Genomic DNA, 25,001 nt, shown 5'->3' on the forward strand with positions numbered 1-25,001 from the left:
TAAATTTACTGACTTCTTTCTAAAGACCGCCGAAAGACAGCATTACTCCACTCAAACCAGCGAGATTAACGCTCCCCTTCCCTCCCGTTCTGCGGATTTGTAACGAGCTGTATCTAGTCTCGCTTTGTCGGCAACAGTGGCAGACAAGATCCTGCTGGTTAGCGCTTAGCTGAAAAAGCAGTTCAAGACCGGACAGCACAGCGCTCCAGTAACCAGGGTTCGATCCCGACATCGGGCACGATCTGCGTGGAATTTGCACATTCTCCCCAGGACCGCAATTCACACTCAAAAGACCAGCGGTCTGGCAGGTTAATTGGCCGCTGAGTTAACCACTCGTGTGCGGACTCGTGGTAGAAATCTCGGGGGGAGAAGGAGGTGCGTGTGGGATTGTCCGGATAGGATTAGTGGAAATGTATCCTTGATGGTCAGCACGCACTGGCTAGGCCGAAGAGTCTGTTTCAGCGAGGAAGTGGTTGGTTGGTGGGGTGGGGTGAGGTGGGATGGCGCCAGTTGCCCTTGAGATCGTGGGTCTCCTTTTGTCGGTGAGCGGGCTGGTCTGTTCGATCCTGAGCTGCGCGCTGCCCCTGTGGAAGGTACCGGCTTTTCAAGGGGCGAACATGGTGACCGCTGTGCAGACCTGGGAGGGCTTGTGGATGGACTGCATCTGGCAGAGCAGCGGCCAGCTGGTCTGCAACCCCTTCAACTCTGTGCTGAGCCTGGGCGGGAAACTGCAGGCAGCCAGGGCACTGACTACCATCGCGGCCGCGCTGGCGGCCCTCGGCATCCTGGTGTCCGTGATGGGCGCCAGCTGGACCGAACTCATTCGCGGGCCGGCCTGCAAGGTCCGCCTCACCTCGGCTGCCGGCTTCATCTTCCTGCTGACCGGCGTCCTGCAGCTAATCCCCGTCTCCACCACAGCCAACAGCATCATCAGCGACTTCTACGGCGACTCCGTCTCCGAACACGCCAAGAAGGAACTGGGGTCCTCCTTGTACCTCGGCATAGCCGCCGGAGTCCTTTTCATCGCCGACGCTTGCTTCTTGTGGGTGTCCTGTTACAGGCGCAGAGGTCGAGATACTCAGCCGGGCCACCACACCCCTGCTCAGGCAGACACCAGCCTAAACCAGTATGTCTAGGGAAAGTTCACGGGAACTCGAGTCCTGATGAAGGGTCTCAGCCAGAAACGTCGAGAGTTATTCCTCTCCACTGATACTGTCAGACTTGCTGAGTTGTTCCAGCATTCTGTGTGTTACATTAGATTACAGAATCTCTAACAGAGACTCGGATTCCATGTGGGGACCGGCTCTTGTAAAACTCATTGGAATCGCGCTCCGTTTTTCTTCGAGCCTGTGTGCGTTCCTTTAACAAGGACATTGAATTAAAGTAGGATTCAGCGGGAGATGTCTGGGCGTAACTCGTTCATGCCGAATGTGTTGTCTACCGAGGCCGTCAGCGCTACCCGCGTTTGGCTGGTAGCCCGCCGTCCTTGGGCCGAAGAGCCTGTTTCCCTCTCTGTGACTTTAATAGGTCTGTTTCATAGTTGGTCAATAACCATATTTGATCCATATTTCTATAACTAAAGGTTACGGGGAGAAGGCATGAGATTTGGGATTGTAAACCAGTCATGAGGGAATGGGGAGGAGCAGAATCGACGGCCCGAATGGCCTAACCCTGCTTCTAGGTCTCACGGTCGTACTCTGTTATAACAGAAGAAGGCAGTTCAGTCCATTGAGCGCGGAACAATCAAACCCACCCACACTAATTTTCCTATAACCTACTCTCCCGCTATTCCTTACAATACCCTACCACCCTCTATGGATATTAGCGAGACTTGGCATAGCGCACCGTGTTCACCGTCTCGGGTCTGGTCCTGATGCGAAGGTTCGAGCCGATTCGTCGGTAGTTCCTCAGACAACAACCCCCCCTCCCCCACAGACGCCGCTCAATCCCAGCAGATTGTGTGTTGCTCCTGATTCCCGCATCTGCAGTCACCATCCATATGGCGATAATTTATGTCAATCGCTGTTACTCACAATGGTTCAGACAAACATAAAAAGAGAGAGAAAGACGCCAATAAAGCCACATCCACAAATCATGGTAAAGACTCTTAAAAATTAAAGACTTTCAAAAATCGCTGCCAACACTGTCCTTATCAGGGAGGCAACGTTTTTTATATTGGCCGATATCCAAGCATCCTATTAAAGAGTAATCAAAAGGAAACAAGTTCCTTGGCTCAAACTACGTAAGTAAAATAGCTGAGCTAATTTACAGTGGTCCGCTGAACTATAAAGCTATTTCAAAGAGGGGGTGACTTCCGTCTGATATAGAGCATAGAACAGCCCAGTCCAGGCCCTTTGGCCCTGATGTTGTGCTAACCTTTTAATCTACTCAAAGATTAATTTATCTAACCACCCCCCCCCCCACACACGCATTTTCTATCATCCATATGCTTCTCTAAGGCTTAAGCGCATCTAATGTATCAGCCTCTAACCGCCTCTCCACGGACCCGGCAGTGCGTTCCGCTTTCCACTCACCCACCGGTCTCTGTGTGAAAAAACTACCTCTGGCGTTCCCCTTCTGGATGACAGGAAACTGGAGGGCTATACGCGAGAGGAGTGTTAGATTGATCTCGGAGTAGGTTACAAAAACAGCCGGCACGACATCGTGGGTTAAACTGCCTCTACGTTCTATAAAAATCATCAGTTCAATAGTTGGGACACTTCAGAATCAGAATCAGGTTTAATATCACCGGCATGTGTCGTGAAATTTGTTGTTACGAGGCAGCGGTACATTTCAATGCAGTACATAATAATTAAAAGCTAAATTGAAGTAAGATTGTATATCTATTTCTATCTCTCTCTATATATACACACACACATAAATTTAAAGAGTTAAACTAAATTAGTAGCACAAAAAGAAAAATTAAAGTGGTAAGGTAGAGTCCATTCAGAAATCTATTTGTATTCTATTGTACAATCCGTCCAGCTGTAGGCGTTCCCTGAATAAAGACAGTGGGAAAAGTCGAAGTCGTCTCGGGGATTGAATGGGATTGCGGAACAGTCTACAATTCTCGTCCTGTGTGAAGAACTTTCCATTCTCGGAAGATAATACCTGTATTTTTGCTGGATACGTTGGTCTCTTTGTATTATCCACCCATGAAATTCCCTCATAAAGCTGCGCTTTTTCTGTCTGGGAGGAGTTCAACTCGAACACTAATGTCTTGCGGCTACTTCTGATATTGCCACGTTTTCCGTGAGGAGAAGGATTCAGTGAGAATCCATACTGTACTAATGCGGAAAACATGGAGGTGGCCGATCAAATAGGAGACGGAGGACAGGACTTGGCAGATTACGGTCACCCCCATTGAAAGGTGGGGGAAGTACCAGGAACGTAGAAGATGCTGTTATTGATCGAACTCCACAGCATTAAGACGTGATACGGCTGGGTTGGTCATGGAGAAAAGATTAGTTTGGAAAATGTGGCTTTGATGGATTGGGGAGAAGTAAAATAGTTAGAAATAGTCCAGGCTGTAGTATGAACATCGATTTCTCGAACTTTCGGTAATTGTTCCCTCTCCTCGCTTCCTTCGCCATTCCCCATCCCTGTTTCCCTCTCTCACATTATCTCCTTACCTGCTCATCACCTCCCTCAGGTGCTCCTCCTCATTCTCTTTCTTCAATGGTCTATCTTCTCCTATCAGACTCCCCCCCCCAGTCCTTTATCTCTTTCACCAATCAATTTCCCAGATCTTTACTTCACCCCCTCCCCATCTCCACCTTTTTACTCTAACTTCTCCCTTTCCTTTCCAGACCTGAAGAAAGGTCTTGGCCTGAAACGTCGATTGTTTACTCTTTTCCACAGATGCTGACTGGCCTGCTGAGTTCTTCCACCATTCTGTGTGTGTGTTGGTTTGGCTTTCCAGCATCTGTAGATTTTCTTGTGTCTGTAGTTTTCAATGCCAAGTTTTTAGGTCTGAACTAGTCATTAGTAACCATGGTGACAAAGCCATTATATTGTTGTAAAAATCTGCTTAATTAATGTCCTTCAGGAGAGGATATAGAGTCATTGATCACCACAGCACAGAAACAGGCCCCTTAGTCTACCTAGTCTATGTCAAGCGATTATTCTGCCACACCTGGTCCATAGCCCTTCATACCCATCCATTCCAAACTTTTCTTAGTTGTTGCAATTGGCCCCATGTCTATTTCTGCTGGTGGCTTGTTCCACACTGACACCACCCTTTCAGTGAAGACGTTCCTCCTCAGGTTCTCATTAAATATTTTTCCATTTGCCCTTAAACTAGTTGTAGTCTCACCCGATCCCAGTGGAAAGAGTGTTTCCCTACCTGTATAATTCTGTATATCTCTATCATTCTCCTGTGCTCCAGTGAATAAAATCCTGTCTGCCAACCTTACCTGGATGGACCTAATGTGACTCCAAATCCACAAATATGTGTTTGACTCTGATGCCAAACTGCGCCGTTCAATGGTGTGAACGCCAATATAGCCCAGGAACTTAAAAACAGATCAAATAACCCAGCTTAGTGCTGAGGGTTCTAGAGCTGATGTCTGACCCCTAGATCCTTCAAGCTGGAGGCCCAAGCAGAAGCTGAGGCTTGTGCATTTGCAATATTTGGTACGCAAGGGGTTTAGGTAGCTTTAGGAACGGGGGGTTAGGTCAGGAGCAGAGCATGATAATGCTTTCCAAAGGTTCTTCGGAAGTCAAGCATGGGGCATAAAACATTACATATGTCCATGACAAGAGCAGACAATGAATAAGAGAGCAGAGGGAATAAATAAGAGGCAAAGGAAAAAGGAGTTGTGTTTGTCTCATACTCGGAGAAGAAATAGCAAAATTTCAGCGACAACGACTGACCTCTAAAGTAGCCATTTCATGTAACATCTCATCTGCTACTGAAATCTAAGTGGTTTCAGGAGAAATAGAGAAGCAGCTGGAAAATTCACTGAACAATTACATGTATATGTTGATTATATAAATATGAGAGCAAGCAATGGGAAGTTAAGCTACAAGAAAAATAGGAAAATAACAATTCTAGCAGCTCCAAACCCCAATCCAACTGCTTTCTATACATGTGTACATGCAGAAAGTTGTTAAAAGGAAATTTTATTCCAGTAGGCAAAAGCGCATCTACGTTATTTAAAAATAAACAGGCAGCACTTTATTGTACTCAGTGAGTGTTTAGGGTTTGGGATGAACTGCCTGGGGAGAAGTGGAGACAGATTCAACTATAGGATTCAAACAGGCTATGGATTAAGTATTGGAACAAAGTAGCAAGCTTATGGGAAAGCACAGGGAAATGGGTCAAGCTGGATTGTCCATACATTGAGTCAGAATAGATATGATGGCCGAATGGCCTCCTCTGTGCTGTAACTATTTTGTGAAATATTTAATCTAGACATATAATTTTTTAATTCTGAAAACTGTTGATTAAGTCAATGCTAACAATAGAAATAAACTAAACTAAATGTATTTTAATGATAACACGAGGAAATCTGCAGATGCTGGAATTTCAAGCAACACACATAAAAGTTGCTGGTGAACGCAGCAGGCTGGGCAGCATCGGGCCGAGCCCCTTCGTCAGGACTAACTGAAAGAAGATATATCTCTTCTTACTATCTCTCCTTTCAGTTAGACCTGACGAAGGGTCTTGGCCCGAAACGTCGACTGTAGAGATGCTGCCTGGCCTGCTGCATTCACCAGCAAATTTTATGTGTGTTGCTTGTATTCTAACAAAGATGTCTTAGTGCCACGTTTGATAATCTGATTCTTGGATGACTGGGGGCAGATTTCCGTGGATGACTGGGGGCAGATTTTACAATTAGTCAATACTTCCTCTATCTGTGCTAAACATTCCCTAATTCAATTTAAAGTTGTTCATAGAGCACATATGTCCAAAGATAAATTAGCTCGCTTTTATTCTCATATTAATCCTTTTTGTGATAGATGTCCGGGGCAGATAGCCTCTTTAACTCGTATGTTTTGGTCTTGTCCTACTCTGGAAACTTTTTGGAGAGACATTTTTAATATTATCTCAAAGGTATTGAATATAGATATCTCTCCTCATCCTATTACTGCTATCTTTGGACTACCTAAAATTTCCAGTAATCTTTCTCCTTCAGCCCGTAGAATGATTGCATTTCTTACTTTAATGGCGAAAAGATGTATCTTACAACATTGGAAAGAGCTTAACACTCAACCACCTTTTTTTGGTTTTCTCAGACGATATTATGCTTGAATTTGGAGAAAATTAGAAGCAATCTTTATGATTCCTCACTTAAATTTGAACAGACCTGGAGATCTTTTATTCAATATTTTCATTTAATGTAATTTTTTTTCTTCTCTTTTTTGCTCCATATTTATATACCCTTCTTGTTTTTTTTTTAACTGTTTTTAATGGAGGTCGGGTTTGAGGATGTGATTTTAAGTTCTTTAACTCTACTTGGTTCCAAGTTAGCCCATTGCTTTGCTTTGCTTTTAGTTTAGTTGCACGGTGGTTTTTTTTGGGGTTTTTTTCCTTTTCTCTATTGATATATGTATATATATATATATATATATAAAAATTAGTATACTATTATGTTACCTTAGTACGTTATGTTTAAATTACATTGTTTGTATCACTTTTTTTTCTGTATTAATATCTCCTGTAATTTTTTTATATTCTAACAGTGTATTAGTGCCTATATGGCTTACCTTTTTGTATACTTATTCAATAAAAAGATTTAAAAAGAAAGAAAGATAATCTGATTCTTAAATTATTGCTATTATGGGACCATGGAGATTACTTCATCAAGGTATTTCCTCCACCGTTATGTTGTGGCTGTTAATTATCATTTGAGAAAGAAAGGACACTCCCAGAGCTTCTACCACAGTGGACCTATTTTCTTGTTCCACAGTAAGCCTCCAAGTCCAAGTGCAGACAAACACGTCCAACTGTTGACCCCGTGGTAACTAACATGTTTCTTAAATGACCATCAAATGTTTGGATCTGATTTAAAAAAAGAATACTCTGACTGTAGAACACAGAACAGCTCAGGGCCTTTGGACCATGATATTTAACCTACTCCAAGATCAATGTTTCTGGCACCAGAATAGCAGGCCCACAACTTACTAACTCTGTACGTCTTTTTCGCGGGCCCAGGGGAAACCCATGCAATAACAGGGAGAATGTAGAAATTCCTTACGGACAGTTGCCGGAATCGAACCCTGATCTTCCAGACACTGGTGCTATAAAGCGGTGTGCTAACCACTTATAGTAAGAATCCTAAAGTGTTGGCCAGACAGAGCAAGGAATAATTGCTGGGATCAAATATGTGATGTGTGGGGGAAGGGTGACCTGGGTGCCAGGTGACCAAGGTATTGTCTCTGCAGAACTGAGCCTGTAGTGCCTGAGGCAATGGTCATGTGATGGGTCAACCTGGACACAGGATCGACCCAGGCTGGGGTGGAGAGAAGTGACCAGAATATATGGGAATGAGCACACTGATGGTGAGGTCTCTTGGATTCGGGCTCACCACAGGTTAGGTCACGACTGACGCTGTGCACCAAATAGAATGAGGCGTTGCAGTCAGGTGGGCTCAGGCACACTGCTGAGTTCAGTACCTTAGCAATAAACTGTGCTGTGTGCAGCAATACGAGTGGAAGGCTTATTTCTATTGGATCTGCAAATAGCCCTTAGCTTTTGGCACAACACCACTACGCTACTGTGTTCCCCTAAAGCAAATCCACCAGGTTCACTAATGTTCCTCCTTCAATCTGTATGTGACCAATAAAGGAGACTATTAACTGCCTCCTCAAGTAAAGGGGCAGTAAAAATGGGCAATAGAGTGGCAGTGGTGTCTATTGCTAATATTCCATCTAATTTTTTTTACAGCTGCATGGACCACTGCTTTGAGCAGGAAACTTTTACACGGCCTGAAAAGTACACACCACTTTAAATGTTTTTTTTTGTATACTATGAATATTGACTTGACAGTGTCAGTGTTCAGCAGGCTGGCAGTTTATTAATTATGAGCTACCAACTTCCGTTCTGTGTTTATTGTTACAAATTGTAACAGTGTTGCAACTTGAAACATGGACAATGTAAATATATTGAAGCTCTAAAATTTTCAAAGTGAAGTCTGTAGTACATTTATTAGAAAATGTACAGATTGTATTCATCAACACATAATTACAGGTTATTTAACAATTATATTAACATAGATTTCAAAATTATACTGTATGAACAGAATTTCAAAATTATATTAACATGACATAAAAGAAAATTCCTGCTGTGCAGCAACAAAGTCTATGTGTGCGGGAGCATTTCAGTTACGTTTCAGGCAGCGTGCCCATGCAGCGTAGAGAGAACAGATTTCAAAACAAAGCACACATTTTAATCTTATTCCTCCAGAACAGGATAGCTGAGATTTAACAGAGAACATAGAATAGTACAGGCCTTTTGGCCCACAATTTATTTACATTTTAGTTAGCTGTAAACATTGCCTTAAGTGCTCCTCAACTACATTTAGACACTTGTTCCTGAAGCATGAGAAGCCTTCTTTCTCCTCCTACAGTTTATACCCTCAGAGGCCACTTTATTAGATACACCTGCTCGTTAATGTAAATATCTAATCAGCCAATCATATGGCTACAACTCAATGCATAAAAGCATACAGAAATGGTCAAGAGGCTCAGTTGTTGTTCAGACCAAACACCAGATTGGGGAAGAAATGTGATCCAAGTGTCTTTTGACTGTTGAATGATTGTTGGTGCCAAACGGGGTGGTTTGATTATCTCAGAAACTGCTGATCGCCTGGGATTTTCATGCACAACAGTCTCTAGGATTTACAGAGAATGGTGTGAAACGTCGACTGCGCCTCTTCCTAGAGATGCTGCCTGGCCTGCTGCGTTCACCAGCAACTTTGATGTGTGTTGCTTAAATTTACAGCATCTGCAGAATTCCTGTTGTTTACAAAAAAATCCAGCGAGCAGCAATTCTGTGGGTGAAAATATCTTGTTGATCAGAGAGGTTAAAGGAAAATGGCCAGGCTGGTTCAAGCTGACAGGAAGGCGACAGTAACTCAAATAACCACGTGTGGTTTGCAGATTATCTCTGCATGCACAGCACATTGAACCTTGATGTGGATGGATTACAGCAGCAAAAGAGCACACTGGGTTCCACTCCAGTATCTAATAAAGAGGCCATTGAGCATTGACTTATTCTCTAATTCACCAGCAGGAATAGTTTATCCAGCAGACAAATTGAAAATAAAGCGAGGGCGATGATTTTACTAACAGCTGCTGTTGTTGACCATCCCCAAAAATGGTCCCAGCTCACTGACTGCACTCTCCCTATTTGTTTTATTTACAGAAAAGCTATGGGATAGTAGGAGGGTGTTTACCCCATTTATTCTATAGTAGCTCTGCGTAACAACAGTCCAGTTAGTCTCCCTCTCCAAAGTTTTGTAAATTATTCCCTCTCAGATACATATCCAGTTCTGTTATGAACACAATTGAATCTGCCTTCACTGGCACCACTGACAGTGTTTTCCAGACCCCAAACACTCGCTGTAATAAAAAGTCCTAGACCACAGAACAGATCCTTCCATCCACAATGTCTATAATTGGACATGATGCCAATTTAACCTGCACACCTGTCTGAATGGGATCTAAATCCCTGTTGTAAGGGAGGAAACAGATTCGGTAGGTCTCAAAGGCGACGACTCTAGACACACAGTCTTAGTAGTAAAGGATTTTATTTACAGAAGGCAAACGTGGGAAAATAGCAACACGCACACGCGCACAACTTACAGTAGTCGGATCGGCAATAAAACACACGCGGACAATAACAAACGTGGCAAAATTGCCTGGGAACAAGTACACGCACACACACATATAACCAAGGGAAAAGTCAATACGATATCCACCATCCCTTGACTCCGTGTAGGCATGGCTCTCTGCTTTTAGGGACAATAACCAACGCTCCCAACCCTATTCACTGCAGAACTCACCAATAATTTCTCCAGCGCTGTTCCACGGTTCTCAGCCTGGAGTGAAGCAAGGTGATCCCTCCCATGGCAAAGAGAAAGGGTCCAGCACACGTGGCACCCTTTGTAGTGCAGCAGGGCTGGAGGGTCCTACCCAGGTATTTCACGGGGGAGGCAATGGCTCGGTGCCAGCCGAGTTAAGCTGATTACAAAGGCCAATTGCCGAGGCCAAGTACAAGGTTAAGTAAAGGGGCCAATGGTTAGTTGTGCATTGATGGGCGAGGAGGGGGTCAAACATTGATTGGCAGGTGGCGTGCCTTTCGACCAGGCAAATGGGCAGTGCTGTCACGTGACAGTCACAACCCCTCCAAAACAATCCCTCTATTCCCTGTCCTTTCATATGGGTGTCTAAATGCCTGTTAAGTGTAGCTATCATATCTGCTTCCACCAGTTCCCCTGGCAGCAATTTCACTTAAGGTAGGAGAGGGTGAACATGCACATTCTACATGGGGGGAGGGAACTAGTGGTGGGGGAGATTCAGCAACTTTAAATTCCTGGATGTAAATATATCAGATGACTTGTCTTGGGCCCAGCACATGGGTACAATCATAAGGATTGTGCTCCAACATCTTTAATTTCCAGGAAGCTAAGTAAGTTTGATTTGCTACCATAAACTCTACCATGCATTAGGGTTACACATACACCGTTGAAAGCATCCTGGCGGGTTGTATTATGGTCTGATATGGCAATTCAAACGCATGAGAACACAAAAGAGCAACGGAAAGTGGTCACTCAGTCCTATCCATCAAGGGCACATCCCTCCCCATCATCGTGAGTGTCTACACGGGAAGCACAAACTCAAGGCGGCAACATCCACCATAAAAGATCCCAAACATCTGGGCCAAGCCATCTTCTTGCAGCTACCGTCAGCAGGAGGTACAGAAACCTTAAGTCCCACACCACCAGGTTCAAGAAAAGGTACCAAGGGAAAAGTCAATACGATATCCACCATCCCTTGACTCCGTGTAGGCATGGCTCTCTGCTTCAATTCAACCATTATATTCTTGAACCAAATTGTACAACCCTAATGACTGCCTCAGGGTAGCAACACTAGGACCCCTTTGCACTAAAATTGACTTCTTATAAAAATTCTTATAATTTATGTTTATGTTTTTCTTGCGATTGCCGCTTATCTGATGTGCCTGCGATGCTGTAACAAGAATGATCTCCATTGCAAACACTGCACGCATCTATTGGTGCATGTGACAATGAACTCAGCTTTGACCTTCCAGGCTCTTATCAGAGGCAAAGGGTGAGCAGGTTCCTGTTCCTGGTTGTTAACTTCTCTGGTGTTGAGGGTGGGTGGGGGAGAGCTACTCCACAGGATTGAAATAATCTGCAGGAAGTTGTAAACTCAGCGAGCTCCATCGTGGGCACCAGCCTCCCCGGCATCCAGGCCATCTTCAGGAGCAATGCCTCAAAAAGGCAGCATGATCATTAATTACCCAGGACATTCCCTCTTCTCATTGCTACCATCAGGGAAGAGGTATAGGAGTTTGAAATCACTCACTCAGTAATTCAGGAACACTTTCTTCCCCTTCCTCATCAAATTTCTGAATGGACATTGAGTCCATGAACACGACCTCACTACTTTTTTCTCCCCCTTTTTGCATTACTGTAAACTGTAATTTACTGTTTTTATTATGTGTTGCAATTTTCTGCTGGGGCATAACGACAAATTTCACAACATGTGCCAGTGATATTAAATCTGATTCCGATCTATCCTGGGCCCAACATATTGATGCAAATTACAAAGAAAGTATGGCACTGGCGATATTTCATTAGCAGTTTGAGGAGACTTGATAAGACACTGAAGACTACTGAAAATTTCTACAAATATAGTGTGGAGAGCATTCTAAATGGTTGCATCAACGTCTGGTATGGAGGGGTGACTGGACAGGATCAGAAAATGCTAGCCTCCACAGAATTGAGGACATCTTCAAAACGCGATGCCTCAAAACAGTGGAATCATGAAGGACCCCCGTCCCCCAGGACATGCTTTTTAGGACAGCTTCTTCTCCTTTGCCATCGGATTTCTGAATGGACAATGAACCACTACCTCAATCTTTTTTGCTCCAAGATTCGGGATGTAATGGATTGCAAGGAAAGTTACCATGGGTTGCAGCAGGATCAGGACCAGCTGGAAAAATGGCAGATGGAATTTAATGCAGGCCAGTGCGAGGTAGGACTGACCAGGGCAGGTCTTGCGGGCGGGTTTACTAGACCTGTTGGGAGTGGTTTGACCTAATATGGCAGGGGGGTGGGAACCAGTATGATAGAGCTGAGGATGAGCCAGTAGGTTTACAAGCAGATGATGGAAGTAACATGAATGTAAGGAAGGGCAAACCGATGACTGGGTACAAATGCAGACAGAGCAAAGAGTTATGAGGGGTGATTGATAAGTTCGTGGCCTAAGGTAGAAGGAGATGAGTTATGAACTTCAAACTTTCTGCATTTTCACTCAGAGTTGAACTGCAGGTGCGTGTAATGAGAGCTGTATAACTCATCTCCTTCTACCTTCGGCCACGAACTTATCAATCACTCCCCACTGTGGACCACCTGGAGGTCCAAGACGCTCTCATTACATGCACGTGCAGTTCAACTCTTTCAGTGAAAATGCAGAAAGTGTGAAGTTATTAATAACTGATGTCCTTCTACCTTAGGCCACGAACTTATCAATCACCTCTGCTGTGGACCACTTCTACAAAGAAGGGATCTGTATGCTCCACAACCGCTGGACTAAGTGTGTAAATGTAGGACGGGACTATGTTGACAAATAAATGTGCTAGGTTTTCTAAAATTGACTCCTTCTATCTTAGGCCATGAACTTATCAATTACCCTTCATAAATTGTACCAGAGAGGCAAAATTCAAAAGGATGATGAATGTAGGACTGAAGATACTGTATTTAAATACATGTAGCATTCAGAATAAGGTGGAGAAACTCATCGCGCAATTAGAGATTGGTCGGTATAATGTTGTGGGCATCACCAGCTGAAAGAAGGCCATAGTTGGGAGCTTAACATCAAAGTGTATCGAAAGGGCAGGCAGGAAGGCATAGGCGGTGGTGTGGCTCTGTTGGTAAGAGATGGAGTTACATCTTTAGAAAAAGGTGACATAGGGCCAGAGAGTGTGGAATCTTTATGGGTGGAGTGAAGAAACTGCAAGGGTAAAAATATCATTATGGGAAATCATATATAGGCCTCCAAGTAGTATCCAAGATGTGGGGTTGAGATTCTAAAGGGAGCTGGAAAGGCATGTAATAAGGGTAATGACACAATTGTAATGGGGGACTTCAATATGCAAGGGGATTGGGAAAATCAGGTTGGTGTCAGATCTCAACAGAGGGAATTTGTTGAATGCCTACGAGATGGCTTTTTAGAGCAACATGCTTGAGCCTACTTGGGGAAAGGCTATCTTAGATTGGGTGTTGTGTAATAACCCAGATCTTATTAGGGAGCTTAATGTTAAAAATATTGTATCACTTCTTAATGCATGCATTACTAAATGACAATAAAAGAGGACTACGTGTCTTCATAATCTAAAAAAAAACCCTTAGAAGACAGTGCAATTCACATTATAATTTGAGAGGGAGAAGCATAAGTCAGATGTATCAGTATCAGATGTAAATAAATAAGGCTGAAAGAGTACAGAGGAAATTTACAAGGATGTTGCCGGGTCTGGAGGATCTGAGTGATGAGGAAAGATGGAATAGGTTAGGACTATATTCCTTGGAACGTAGAAGGTTAAGAGGAGATTTGATAGAGGTATACAAAATTATGGAGGGTATTGACAGGGTAAATGCAGGCAGGCTTTTTCCACTGAGGTTCAGTGCGACTGCAGCTGGAGGTCATGGGTTAAGGGTGAAAGGTGAGAAGTTTAAGGGGAACAGGAGGGGAAACTTCTTCACTCAGAGGACCGCGAGAGTGTGGCATGAGCTGCCAGTACAAGCTGTGCGTGTGAGCTTGATTTCAACGTCTGAGAGGAGGTTGGACAGTAGGGGTATGGAGGGCTATGGTCATGGTGCAGGTCGATGGGAGTCGGCAGTTTATACGGTTCCGACGGTCTGTTTCTGTGCTGTACTTTTCTCCGACTCTGTGTGACTCCAGTGGCGACCAACTTGATCCGGTGATGAGGAGGCGTACAGCAGCGAAATAGATAGGCTGCTCGAATGGTGTCACAACAACCCTGCAGTCAAAGCCAGCCTGAGCAAAGAACTGACCAGTCGATGAACACAAACTCACTATTTATAACTTTATGGTAACTTACAGTAATTTGTCATGCCTGCACCGTACCGCTGCCAAGAAAACAACATATTCCACGACTGATGGCAGTGACAAGAAACCTGATCTGATTCTGACCTGAGGTGATGTGTGACTGCCACTCCTCCGGCCGTCGGGTGGACAACATGGGTCTGTTAGTGTTACTGAACCCCGCGGATTATCAAGGGTGCTGAGTTTTTCCCATCGTTATTCAATCCTGGGTTGAAAAAGGGGAAGACCCTGCCCCTCAAAGTGTGGGTGAAGGTATGGAGAAGGCTCATACTATCTGCATTGTAAAATGACACCTGCCCAACCTTGTGGTCCAGGTACACTCCGATTTTACTGGGTCTCACACCAGGGGTGAGGGTGGTCCTTGGGGAGCTGAGGGCAACATAAGAATTTTCACATACAAGGCAAATGGCGTAATATCCCATCTCCGGTTTCATGTTGATTCGCCCTTTCCTCTGGGCTGACTCCAGGGCCACACCTAACTCCCATGAGGTCTTAGTCGCCACCTCCACTTCCCAGTAGTGCTTCCCTGAAGTGAAACCATTAGATCCCAGGACACAAGCCCTGAAATCAAACCTTCTGGGAGTATCGGGGAGCTCCTTGCGCTGGTCTCCAAGCCTCACGCTGGTCCGGTCCTCAGACAATATAAGATTGAAATGGGCTGTATCTGGATCCAGAGTTAGGGAGGCAGGTGCTGGCAAAAAAAAAAATTAACACAATGAGTGATTTCTCTTTCAGTTGTGATTGATTCCAGCACAGAAATGAGCCCTTTTGAGCCATGATGTGCCAAGCTAACTAAACTTGAGGAAGATAAAAGAATAGCTCTACAGTATTTGCAAATGCAAGTTTTACGTCAACGACCAACACAGTCCAAGGATTGAGCTGGGAAGAGCCCAGAGTGTCCCCACACTTCCTGCCCACAACGCATGTGCGTCTGGAATGAGAGTGGTTTTCCCAATATCAATCCTATTTGTGACAGATGTAATATTGAGGTGGCCACTTTAACTCAAATGTATTGGTCTTGTATAGAGCTAGATAACTTTTGGAGAATCAAAAGTCTTGGATCTGGATTTACAACCTAATTTGCTTACGGCAATTTTTGGGATTATCCCATTGGAAGCAGGAAACATTCCTATTTCCGCTCAACGTATGATAGCCTTTTCGACTTTATTGTTTCTTTTGTTTTGTATAGCGTAGTGGGGTTTTTTCCTTCATTTAAAATCCAAAGTTTTTTCTTCTCTCCTTATGAACTGATAAGAGGAGAATTGCTGCTTTCTTTTTTTATTACATACTAGCTTAACACTATGTATGATGTTGATAATGTCTATCTCAATCTCGGTTAGTATTGTTATTGATATATATATTTGAGCTAATTCTCCTCTTGCTTGTATTTATGTTCCTTTTAAATCAATAAAAAGATTAACAAAGAAAGAAGGAAGAGAGTGGGCCACAGAGCAACTGATCATGGGGAGAATGTACAAACTGCCCACAGACAGCGCTGGGAATTAGACTCAGATCACTGGCGCTAAAAGGTGTAACTGCTACATTATCATGCCACCCTAGTAAATAAACGCTTTAACTAATCACTTCTGCCTACACAATGCCCATATCCTTCCATTTTCATGTGCCTATCTAAAAAGCTCTCTCGTACCTACCTCTATCGTATCTGCCTCCACTACCAACCTGGCACACATTCCAGGCTCCCTCCACTCTCCGTGTCAAAAAATAGCCCCACACATTTCTTTTGAACTTACGCCCTTTTGGGTTAAATGCGTAATTAGATATTTTGACCCTGGGAAAAGGATTCAGATCCTCTACTCTCCCTGAGCTTCTCATCCTATAAACCTGTGACGTCTCCCCTCAGCCTCCACCGCTCAAGACTAAACAGCACAAGCTTGTCCAACCTTTCCTTAAAGCACATGCCCTCTAATCCAGGCAGCACCCCCTCCAAGGCCTCAACATCTTTCCTATAAAGGGCTGACCAGCTCTGAATGCAATACCCCAGACGGGGCCTAACTAGAGTTTTATTAAGCTGTAACATTACTTCTTGACTCCTGACCTCAGTGCCCTGGTTGATAGTTGCCGGCATGCCATACGCCTTCTTGTCCAGCCCACCAACCTGTGCAGCTACCTGCAGGGAGGTACGGACTTGGACTTCATGTCATTTTACAAAAGGAGGCCAACACTGGAGTTACACCTATGAGACACCGGAGCAGAATTAGGCCATTCAGCCCATCGAGTCTGCTCTGCCATTCCATCATGGCTGATTTATTATCTCTCTGAACCTCATTTTCCTGCCTTCTACCCGTAACCTTTGAAACTCCTACCAACCTCTGCTTTAAGTATACCCAATAACTTGGCCCCCACAGCCTTCCACAGCAATGGATTCCACAGATTCACCACCCGCTGGTTAAAGAAAATTCCTGCTCGTACGTTTTAAATGGAGGCTTGCAAGGATAATCCCAGGAATAAAAGGATTACTATGTTAACCACAAGAGATTCTGCAGATGCTGGAATTCCTGAGTAAAACAAACACACGCACACACACATAATGCTTTAGGAACTCTATGAAATACGCCTCAAGATAAGAGGCATTGATCGAGTTGATAGCTAGGGACATTCCCAGAGTGGAAATTGCTAATCCAGGGGGGCATATCATTGAGACGACTGGAGGAAAGGATGTCAGAGGTAAGATTATTCCCCCCACCCCCCACACACAGAGAGTGGTGGGTGTGTGGCACACCCTGCCAGGGTGGTGGTGATAGGAGCAGCTGCATGAGACACATTGAAGAAACTCTGAGCTAGGCACATGGATGGTAGAAAAATGGAGTGTGGTGAGAGGGAAGGGTTAGATTGATCTAAGAGTAGGTTAAAAGGCTAGCACACCATGTGGGCTGAAGGGCCTGTACCGTGTTGTACTGATCTTGGTCCTATCAGTCCCATGCAGAAACACAGAGCACTGCCCACACCCTCCTCGGCCACAGAAAGCAGCAGGTGAAGGGACCGCAATGTGATTTTGGCACAAGTATTAGTGTAGGAAGCACAGGAAGAGAAGGAGGTGTTGAAGTAAGAACAATGTATCCCCAGACACAAGGTGCCACAGGGATTTTGTGGTCCCAAAATCGTGTGACTTGTACAGTTTTGTTGAATTAGTGTGTAAGAGGTCAGCCAAGATCTTCTTTAAGACTGCTCTATGAAAACACACTGTTCCGTTTAGCAATCGCTGGTGGTGTGGCCGTCTCACAGCCCCAAGTAGCAGGGCTCAATTCTGACGTCTGGAGATGCAAAGCTTCGTTATCTTTTGAGACACAGCTCGGCCTTTCAAGCCACACCGCCGAGCAATCCCTGGTTTAATCTGAGCCTAATCATGGGAGAATTTACAATGACCAATGAACCTACCAACCAGTACACCTTTGGACTGTGGGAGGAAACCAGAGCACCCAGAGGAAACCCATGCGGTCATAGGGCGAAGGTACGAGCTCCCTACAGGCATCAGTGGGAATCGAACCCGGGTCACTGGAACGGTAAAGTGTTGTGCTGACCACTATGTCACCATGCCACCCCAAAGTAAATTTATCAAAGTACATACTGTCACCATATATAATCCTGACATTCGTTTCCTTGTGGCATACTTAATAAAGCCAATAACCATAATAGACCACACAATCAGTGTACAAAAGATAACAAACTGCAAATACAAAAAGAAAGGAAAATAATTGCATGAATAAGCAATAAATATCAAGAACATGAGGTAATACGTCCTTGAAAAGCAAGTCAAAAGGTTGTCGGAAGAAGTCCGAGATGGATTCCTAGAGCAGCTTGCATTAGAGCCTACCAGGGAGAAGGCAATTCTGGATTCAGTGTTGTGTAATGAGCCAGATTTGATAAGGGAACTCGAGGTAAAGGAGCCATTAGGAGGTAGTGATTACATTTGAGAGGGAGGAGGGAAAATCGGAAGTGTCAGTATTACAGTTGAACAACAGGGTCTATGGAGCCATGAGGGAGGAGCTGGCCAAAGTTGACTGGAAAGATACCCTAGCAGGGATGACAGTGGAACAACAATGGCAGGTATTTCTGGGAATAATACAGAAGGTGCAGGATCAGTTCTATTTACAATATACATTAATGATTTAGATGAAGGGATTAAAAGTAACGTTAGAAAATTTGCAGATGACACAAAGCTGGGTAGTAGTGTGAAATGTGAGGAGGAGGTTACGAGAATGCAGGGTGACTTGGACAGGTTGGGTGAGTGGGCAGATGCATGGCAGATGCAGTTTAATGTGGATAAATGTGAGGTTATCCACTTTGGTGGCAAGAACAGGAAAGCAGATTACTATCTAAATGGTGTCAAGTTAGGAAAAGGGGAAGTACAACGAGATCTAGGTGTTCTTGTACATCAGTCACTGAAAGCAAGCATGCAAGTACAGCAGGCAGTGAAGAAAGCTAATGGCATGCTGGCCTTCATAACAAGGGGAATTGAGTATAGGTGCAAAGAGGTCCTTCTACAGCTGTACAGGGCCCTGGTGAGACAACATCTGGAGTATTGTGTGCAGTTTTGGTCTCCAAATTTGCGGAAGGACATTCTTGCTATTGAGGGAGTGCAGCGTAGGTTCACGAGGTTAATTCCCGGGATGGCAGGACTGTCAAATGTTGAAAGATTGGAGCGACTGGGCTTGTATACACTGGAATTTAGAAGGATGAGAGGGGATCTGATTGAAACATATAAGATTATTAAGGGAACACACATCAAAGTTGCTGGTGAACGCAGCAGGCCAGGCAGCATCTCTAGGAAGAGGTACAGTCGACGTTTCAGGCTGAGACCCTTTGATGTGTGTTGCTTGAATTTCCAGCATCTGCAGAATTCCTGTTGTTTGAGATTATTAAGGGATTGGACACGCTAGAGGCACCGATGTTGGTAGAGTCCAGAGCCACAGGTTAAGAATAAGGAGTAGGCCATTTAGAACGGAGTTGAGGAAAAACTTTTTCACCCAGAGAGTTGTGGATCTGTGGAATGCTCTGCCCCAGAAGGCAGTGGATGTCAATTCTCTGGATGTTTTCAAGAAAGAGTTAGATAGAGCTCTTAAAGATAGTGGAGTCAAGCGATATGGGGAGAAGGCAGGAACGGGGTACTGATTGTGGATGATCAGCCATGATCACAGTGAATGGCGGTGCTGGCTCGAAGGGCTGAATGGCCTACTCCTGCACCTACTGTCTATTGCAAGTCAGGGATGGAACAAGTGAAGTTGAGTGAAGTTATCCCCACTGTTTCAGGAGACTGATACCTGAGGGGTAATAACTGTTCCTGAATTTGGTGTGAGTTCTTTTTCCTGATGGCAGCAGTGGGAAGAGGGCACGGCCTGGGTGGTTGGGATGCTGCTTTCCTGCGACAATGCCCCGTGCAGATGTTCTCAATGGTGGGGAAGGCTTTATTGGAGGCAGACCATATCCACTACCTTTTGTAGGACTTTCTGTTCAAGGGCGTAGGTGGGTCCATACCGGGCAGTGATGCGGCCAGTCAGTATACTGTCCTATCTGTGTGGAATCACGTAGCCTCTGTTACTACATGGGCCTCTCCCAGGTTTCCTGCCACACCCCAAAGTTGTGCTGGTGACTGCTGTGTATTGCCACTTGATGTAGGTAAGTGACCATAAAATAAGAGAGTTTTGGCATGTGAGAGAGAACAAGCTGCAAGGCCGGGGTGGGTGGGGGGGGGGAGGAAATGCCAGCTGTAATGGTGGTTCAGGTCTACAATCTTGTAATAATTAACACACTTTGTAAAGAAAGCTAAAAATGTTACCTGGTTCAACAGCATCGATTAGCTCTCTCCAAATTTTGTACTGGAAAGGACCAGCGAGCTTGTCACTGGACAATGCAGTGTCTACCAATGACAGTGTAACACTCCCAGAAATAACTCTGCAAATGTCAAACACTTAGTTACAAAAATCAGCGTATCTGTTTACTGAGATATTTTATCCGATCATTCAGTGCTGACCCACCTTCTATTCTCCCTGATTTCATCCTGAAAGAAAACAAAGAAAAACAAAGGGAAATGAACACCAATTGTCTTTGCATGGACAGCGGAATGAAACCATTACAAAGCTGTGATGTTTCTAAAGCTGAACAAAAGCAGAAGATGATGGAACATCTCAGCAAGTCAGGCAGCATCCGTGGGAAGAGAAACTGATAACATTTCTAGATGAAGGGATGTTTATCAGACCAAAGAATATTAATTGCTTCCCATTCCACAGATGCTGCCCAACTTGTCATAAGACATCGGAGCAAAATTAGACAGTTCAGCCCATCGAGTCTGCTGTTATTCCATCATGGCTGATTTATTAACCCTCTGAACCCCAATTTTCCTGCCATCTACATGTAACCTTTGACACCCTTTACCTACCAGGAACTCATCAACTTCTCCCGATGAAGAGACTCGGCCAGAAACGTCAACTGTTGATTTATTCCCATAGATGCTGTCTGACCTGCTGAGTTCCTCTAGTGTTTCTTATAAAAACTTCTCCTTTGAATATTCCCAATGACTTGGACTCCACAGCCGTATGTGGCAAAATGATTCACCTCCCTCTGGCTAAAGATATTCTTCCTATTCTCTGTTCTAAAGGGACGCACTTTCCATTTTTGTTCTGCTTTTAAATGTCTATATGCAAAAATCTAGCTTGCTGAAAAAGACATCAAACAAGGCCAGAAGAATGATAAAACAAGACAAAAATGATTCCAGGAATGAAAAGGTTAACATGTGATTACCATGTTACCAGGATGCTGCCTGGTTTAGAAAGTATGCATTATGATCAGTGATTAAGGGAGCTAGGGCTTTACTCTTTGGAGAGAAGGAGGATGAGAGGAGACATGATAGAGGTGTACAAGATAACAAGAGGAATAGATAGAGTGGATAGCCAGCGCCTTTTCCCCAGGGCACCACTGCTCAATACAAGAGGACATGGCTTTAAGGTAAGGGGTGGGAAGTTCAAGGGGGATATTAGAGGAAGGTTTTTTACTCAGAGAGTGGTTGGTGCGTGGAATGCACTGCCTGAGTCAGTGGTGGAGGCAGATACACTAGTGAAGTTTAAGAGACTATTAGACAGGTATATGGAGGAATCTAAGGTGGGGGCTTATATGGGAGGCAGGGTTTGAGGGTCAGCACAACATTGTGGGCTGAAGGGCCTGTACTATGCTGTACTATTCTATGTTCTATGTTAACACAAGAGGTTCCGTTGAGTTTTGCAATCCGCACAGGCGGGGTCTGGGGTCGGGGTCTCTCTCTCTCTCTGTATCTTGTTTTACGGCGGTTGGCATCCAGCTTAATGGTGCATTACCGCCACCCTCTGCTCCAGAATGTGCACTAGACATACATTCTAAATCCCTTCACCCAATCACACACACATATATACAAACCTACACTTCACCCTCCCATCTTTGACCATCCTAGCATCCTATTCCTGTTTATTCGTCATATTCTATAAAAAACCCCTGTACCCCTTAAAAACGCTAAAAATACCCGGACTTGTGCTCTCTCACCCATGCCCAGCAACCCTTTTAATGTGAATTCCTGCATCCCCAACTCCCTTAATTTATTTCTCATCATCTCTCTCTGTATCCCATACTTCCTGCAACTCAGAACTACATGTTCTACTGACTCCTCTTCCTGACATTCCTCACACAATCCTGTCTGGTGTTTCCCTATCATTTTCAATGTTTTGTTTAATGCACAATGCCCCAGCCTTAACCTAGTCCACACAATTTCCTCTCTTCTGTTTCCATTACCTACCCTAGTAACTGCAACACTCTTTTGTATTTGATATAAATGCCTTCCTTTCCCCTCCCTGTCCCACCTTTCTTGCCACATTCGGTTGACTTTTTCCCAGATTACACACTTAACCTCTGCTTTACTGATGCTAATGCGCATTTCCACGGGGTCGGGGTCAAACCCGTTCATTGAGGCAGCAGCGCCACCGTGCGGTTGGAGCCCAGAGACTCTTCCGATTTCTGCAACCCGCAACTCTTATTTCTGTTGGTTGCAGCCCCTCACCTTTAGAAACTTCACTCCGTCGGTTTCCTTCATCTTCTTCTCCAGCGTCGAGAGCTCCCCCTGAATGGAGTTTAAATACTGTTGAATCTGCTGGAGGTTTTTCTCCATCGCGCCCACAATCCTCTGCTCCTGTCCCTTGAGATCTCCCATCAAACGATCCTCTTTCTTCCTCAGGCTCTGGTGCATTTTAGTGAACTCGGATGAGACCTGGGACTGCAGAACGCACGACTGTTCCTGCCGGGCGAAAGGCAAACACCATCACCTTCAGGATTAAATGGACAAGACCCTAGTTTAGCGGGACATCACCGCAAGATAAACCTACCCTCACTCCAGAAATCTGCCGCCTCTGCGCTTGCTCCATTTTCACAGCCGACACTTTCTCCTCCGTCAGGTTTTTGAAAGAAGATTTAATCCGATCCTTGGGTATCAGAGACAAACCACAGAATAAAAATATTAAACTATAACAACATAACCGGACGTTACAATTTGTTTCCTTTTTTTTACCATGTAGATTTCAACAGCTTCTTTAATCGGCATGAATCGGTGGTCTCTGTGTTCCCGCGCATCTCGACAGATCAAGCAGATCAGCTTCTTGTCCGTTCCGCAGAACAGCTTCAGTTTTTCGTTATGTTCCTCGCAAACAAAAACACTTCCCTGCTCTTGCGGATCCCGCTTCAACATTTTCGCCTTCTGGGCCAGATTTGCCAAGGCCCAGTTCACCCGGAACTTTCGGTCTTGGAACTTCTCTCTACATTCCGGGCAGGAGTTTCTGTTGTGTGTTTCCCAGCACTCTGTGATACAGGAGCGGCAGAAGTTGTGCCCACACTCCAGTGTCACTGGATTGTTGAAGAGGTCCAGGCAGACGGGGCAGCTTAACTCATCGGCGAAGCAGTCCGTCCTAACCGCCATGTTTGCAATCGACCTCTTCCTGATTCAAACTACTTTCACTTTGTAGTCTGTAAGGCGGGGGTCAATGTGTTCGTGTTAACGATTTCCCCGCTCTAGTCTGTTGCAAATAGTCAGTGCGCTATTACAATAAACCAACGAGAAAGTACATTCATAGCCAGAGCCGTCTAGAGAGGGAGAATGAAGTATGCAGAGCAGGTGAATTTCTGTGGAGGGTTAACGGTGGCAGGGAAAAGGGATTAGTTTGTTGGCCTGTCCTGACTGACGTCCCATTCGGATCAGTCACCCTATCGAAAGGTGGGGCGAGGAAGAAGCTACTGAATAGCCTGACCGGTGGATCACGGGATCCACTGCCGGCGAGCTTTACTGGTGGCCACCCATTTTAATTCGGCTGCCCGTTCCTGTCCGGACATGTCACAATGACGCCGCACGCAGGCTGGAGAGCAGCAACTCACATAACGACTGGGTCGCCTCCAACTTGCTGGCATGAACACCGGCTTCTTCAACTTCCGTTCATTTCTCACCCTCCCACTTCTCCCCTTTTCCGTTCCACATTCAAGTGTTTTATATTATCAAAGCACAAATATGTCACCTGATACTACCCCGAGATTCGGTTTCTTGCGGGCATTCACAGTAAATATAAAGAAACACAAGGGTCAAAGAAAAACCTGCACACAGCAAGACAAACAATGAATGTGCAAAATACCACAAGGTCCACAAATACACAAATAAAATTATTATTTAAATATTTTAATCATTGAACTTAATAGTTTAATACTGTTTTTCTCAGATACTTCAATACTCGCATTGAGAGAGGTTTTGGGACTCTTATCTAAAAATAATTCCGGTTATGAAAGGGTTAACGTACGGGGCGTGTTCAGGGCTCTGGATTTGTACTGTCCGCGAAAAGCAACGGAGGGGCGGGGTGTGGAACACGTCGAATATTGAAAGGCCTGGATGGAGTGAATGAGGAGAGGATGTTTCCTATAGTGGGGGAGTCCAAGGCCAGAAGGCACAGCCTTGAAATGGAGGGGCATCCATTTAGAACGGAGAGGAAGAGGAATTTCTTTAACCAGAGGGTGATGAATCTGTGGAAACCAAGTCACTGTATTAAAAACGGAGTTTGATGGGCTCTTGACGAATCAGGGTATCAAAGGGAGAAGTCAGGAGAATGGGGTTGAGACGGATAATAAATCAGCCATAATGGAAAGGTGAGCAGACCTTGATGGGCCGAATGGCCTAATTCTGCTCCCGTGTGTTATGGTATTATGGTCATATGTAAATAAATAATAAATATTGAGGACATGAGTTGTCGAGTCCTTGAAACGGAGTCAGTCCATAGGCGATGGAATCAGTTCAGTGTTGAGGTGAGTGAAGTTATCCATGCTGGTTCAGGATCCTGATGGTTGAAAGATAATGACTGTTCCTGAACCTGGTGGTGTGGAACCTGAGACTCCTGTCCCTCCGGCCTGAAGGTAGCAGCGAGAAGAGCGTGTAACCTGGATGGTGGGGGTCCGAGATGGTTGATGCTGCTTTTTTGGAACAGCACCCTGTGTAGATGTATTCAATGGTCTTGACCCGAAACGTTCACCAGCAACTTTGATGTGTGTTAGATGTATTCAATGGTGCGCTGACTCCCCTGTTATCCCTTCTCTTCTCCTCACCCTCTGTTGCCCCTCCTCCTTCCCTTTCTTCCATGGTCCATCGTCCTCTCCTACTAGATTCCTTCCATTTCAGC

At 44.8% G+C, this 25,001-nt stretch overlaps 2 protein-coding genes across 2 annotated transcripts in view; one reads left to right on the plus strand and one right to left on the minus strand.

Annotated features, from left to right (window-relative positions):
* Positions 1 to 500: 500 nt before the first annotated feature.
* On the plus strand, positions 501 to 5,600 carry LOC140198242 (claudin-9-like). The gene is made up of 2 exons (XM_072259292.1): positions 501 to 2,242; positions 2,986 to 5,600. Exon 1 carries the CDS (start codon positions 501 to 503, stop codon positions 1,134 to 1,136), a length of 636 nt encoding a protein of 211 aa, XP_072115393.1. The 3' UTR covers positions 1,137 to 2,242; positions 2,986 to 5,600.
* A 2,544-nt stretch (positions 5,601 to 8,144) lies between these two features.
* LOC140198461 (uncharacterized) overlaps positions 8,145 to 25,001 on the minus strand; it is a 109,924-nt gene continuing 93,067 nt past the window's right edge. Inside the window, exons 11-16 of the mRNA XM_072259546.1 lie at positions 22,862 to 23,287; positions 22,680 to 22,775; positions 22,358 to 22,591; positions 20,313 to 20,335; positions 20,114 to 20,229; positions 8,145 to 15,010 (exon numbers count right to left, since the gene is read on the minus strand). Coding sequence (XP_072115647.1) covers positions 14,469 to 15,010; positions 20,114 to 20,229; positions 20,313 to 20,335; positions 22,358 to 22,591; positions 22,680 to 22,775; positions 22,862 to 23,287 — 1,437 coding nt within the window. The 3' untranslated portion in view covers positions 8,145 to 14,468. The remainder of the gene's footprint in view (positions 15,011 to 20,113; positions 20,230 to 20,312; positions 20,336 to 22,357; positions 22,592 to 22,679; positions 22,776 to 22,861; positions 23,288 to 25,001) is intronic.

Source organism: Mobula birostris, chromosome 5 (assembly GCF_030028105.1).
Source record: "Mobula birostris isolate sMobBir1 chromosome 5, sMobBir1.hap1, whole genome shotgun sequence".
Lineage (NCBI taxonomy): Eukaryota > Metazoa > Chordata > Chondrichthyes > Myliobatiformes > Myliobatidae > Mobula > Mobula birostris.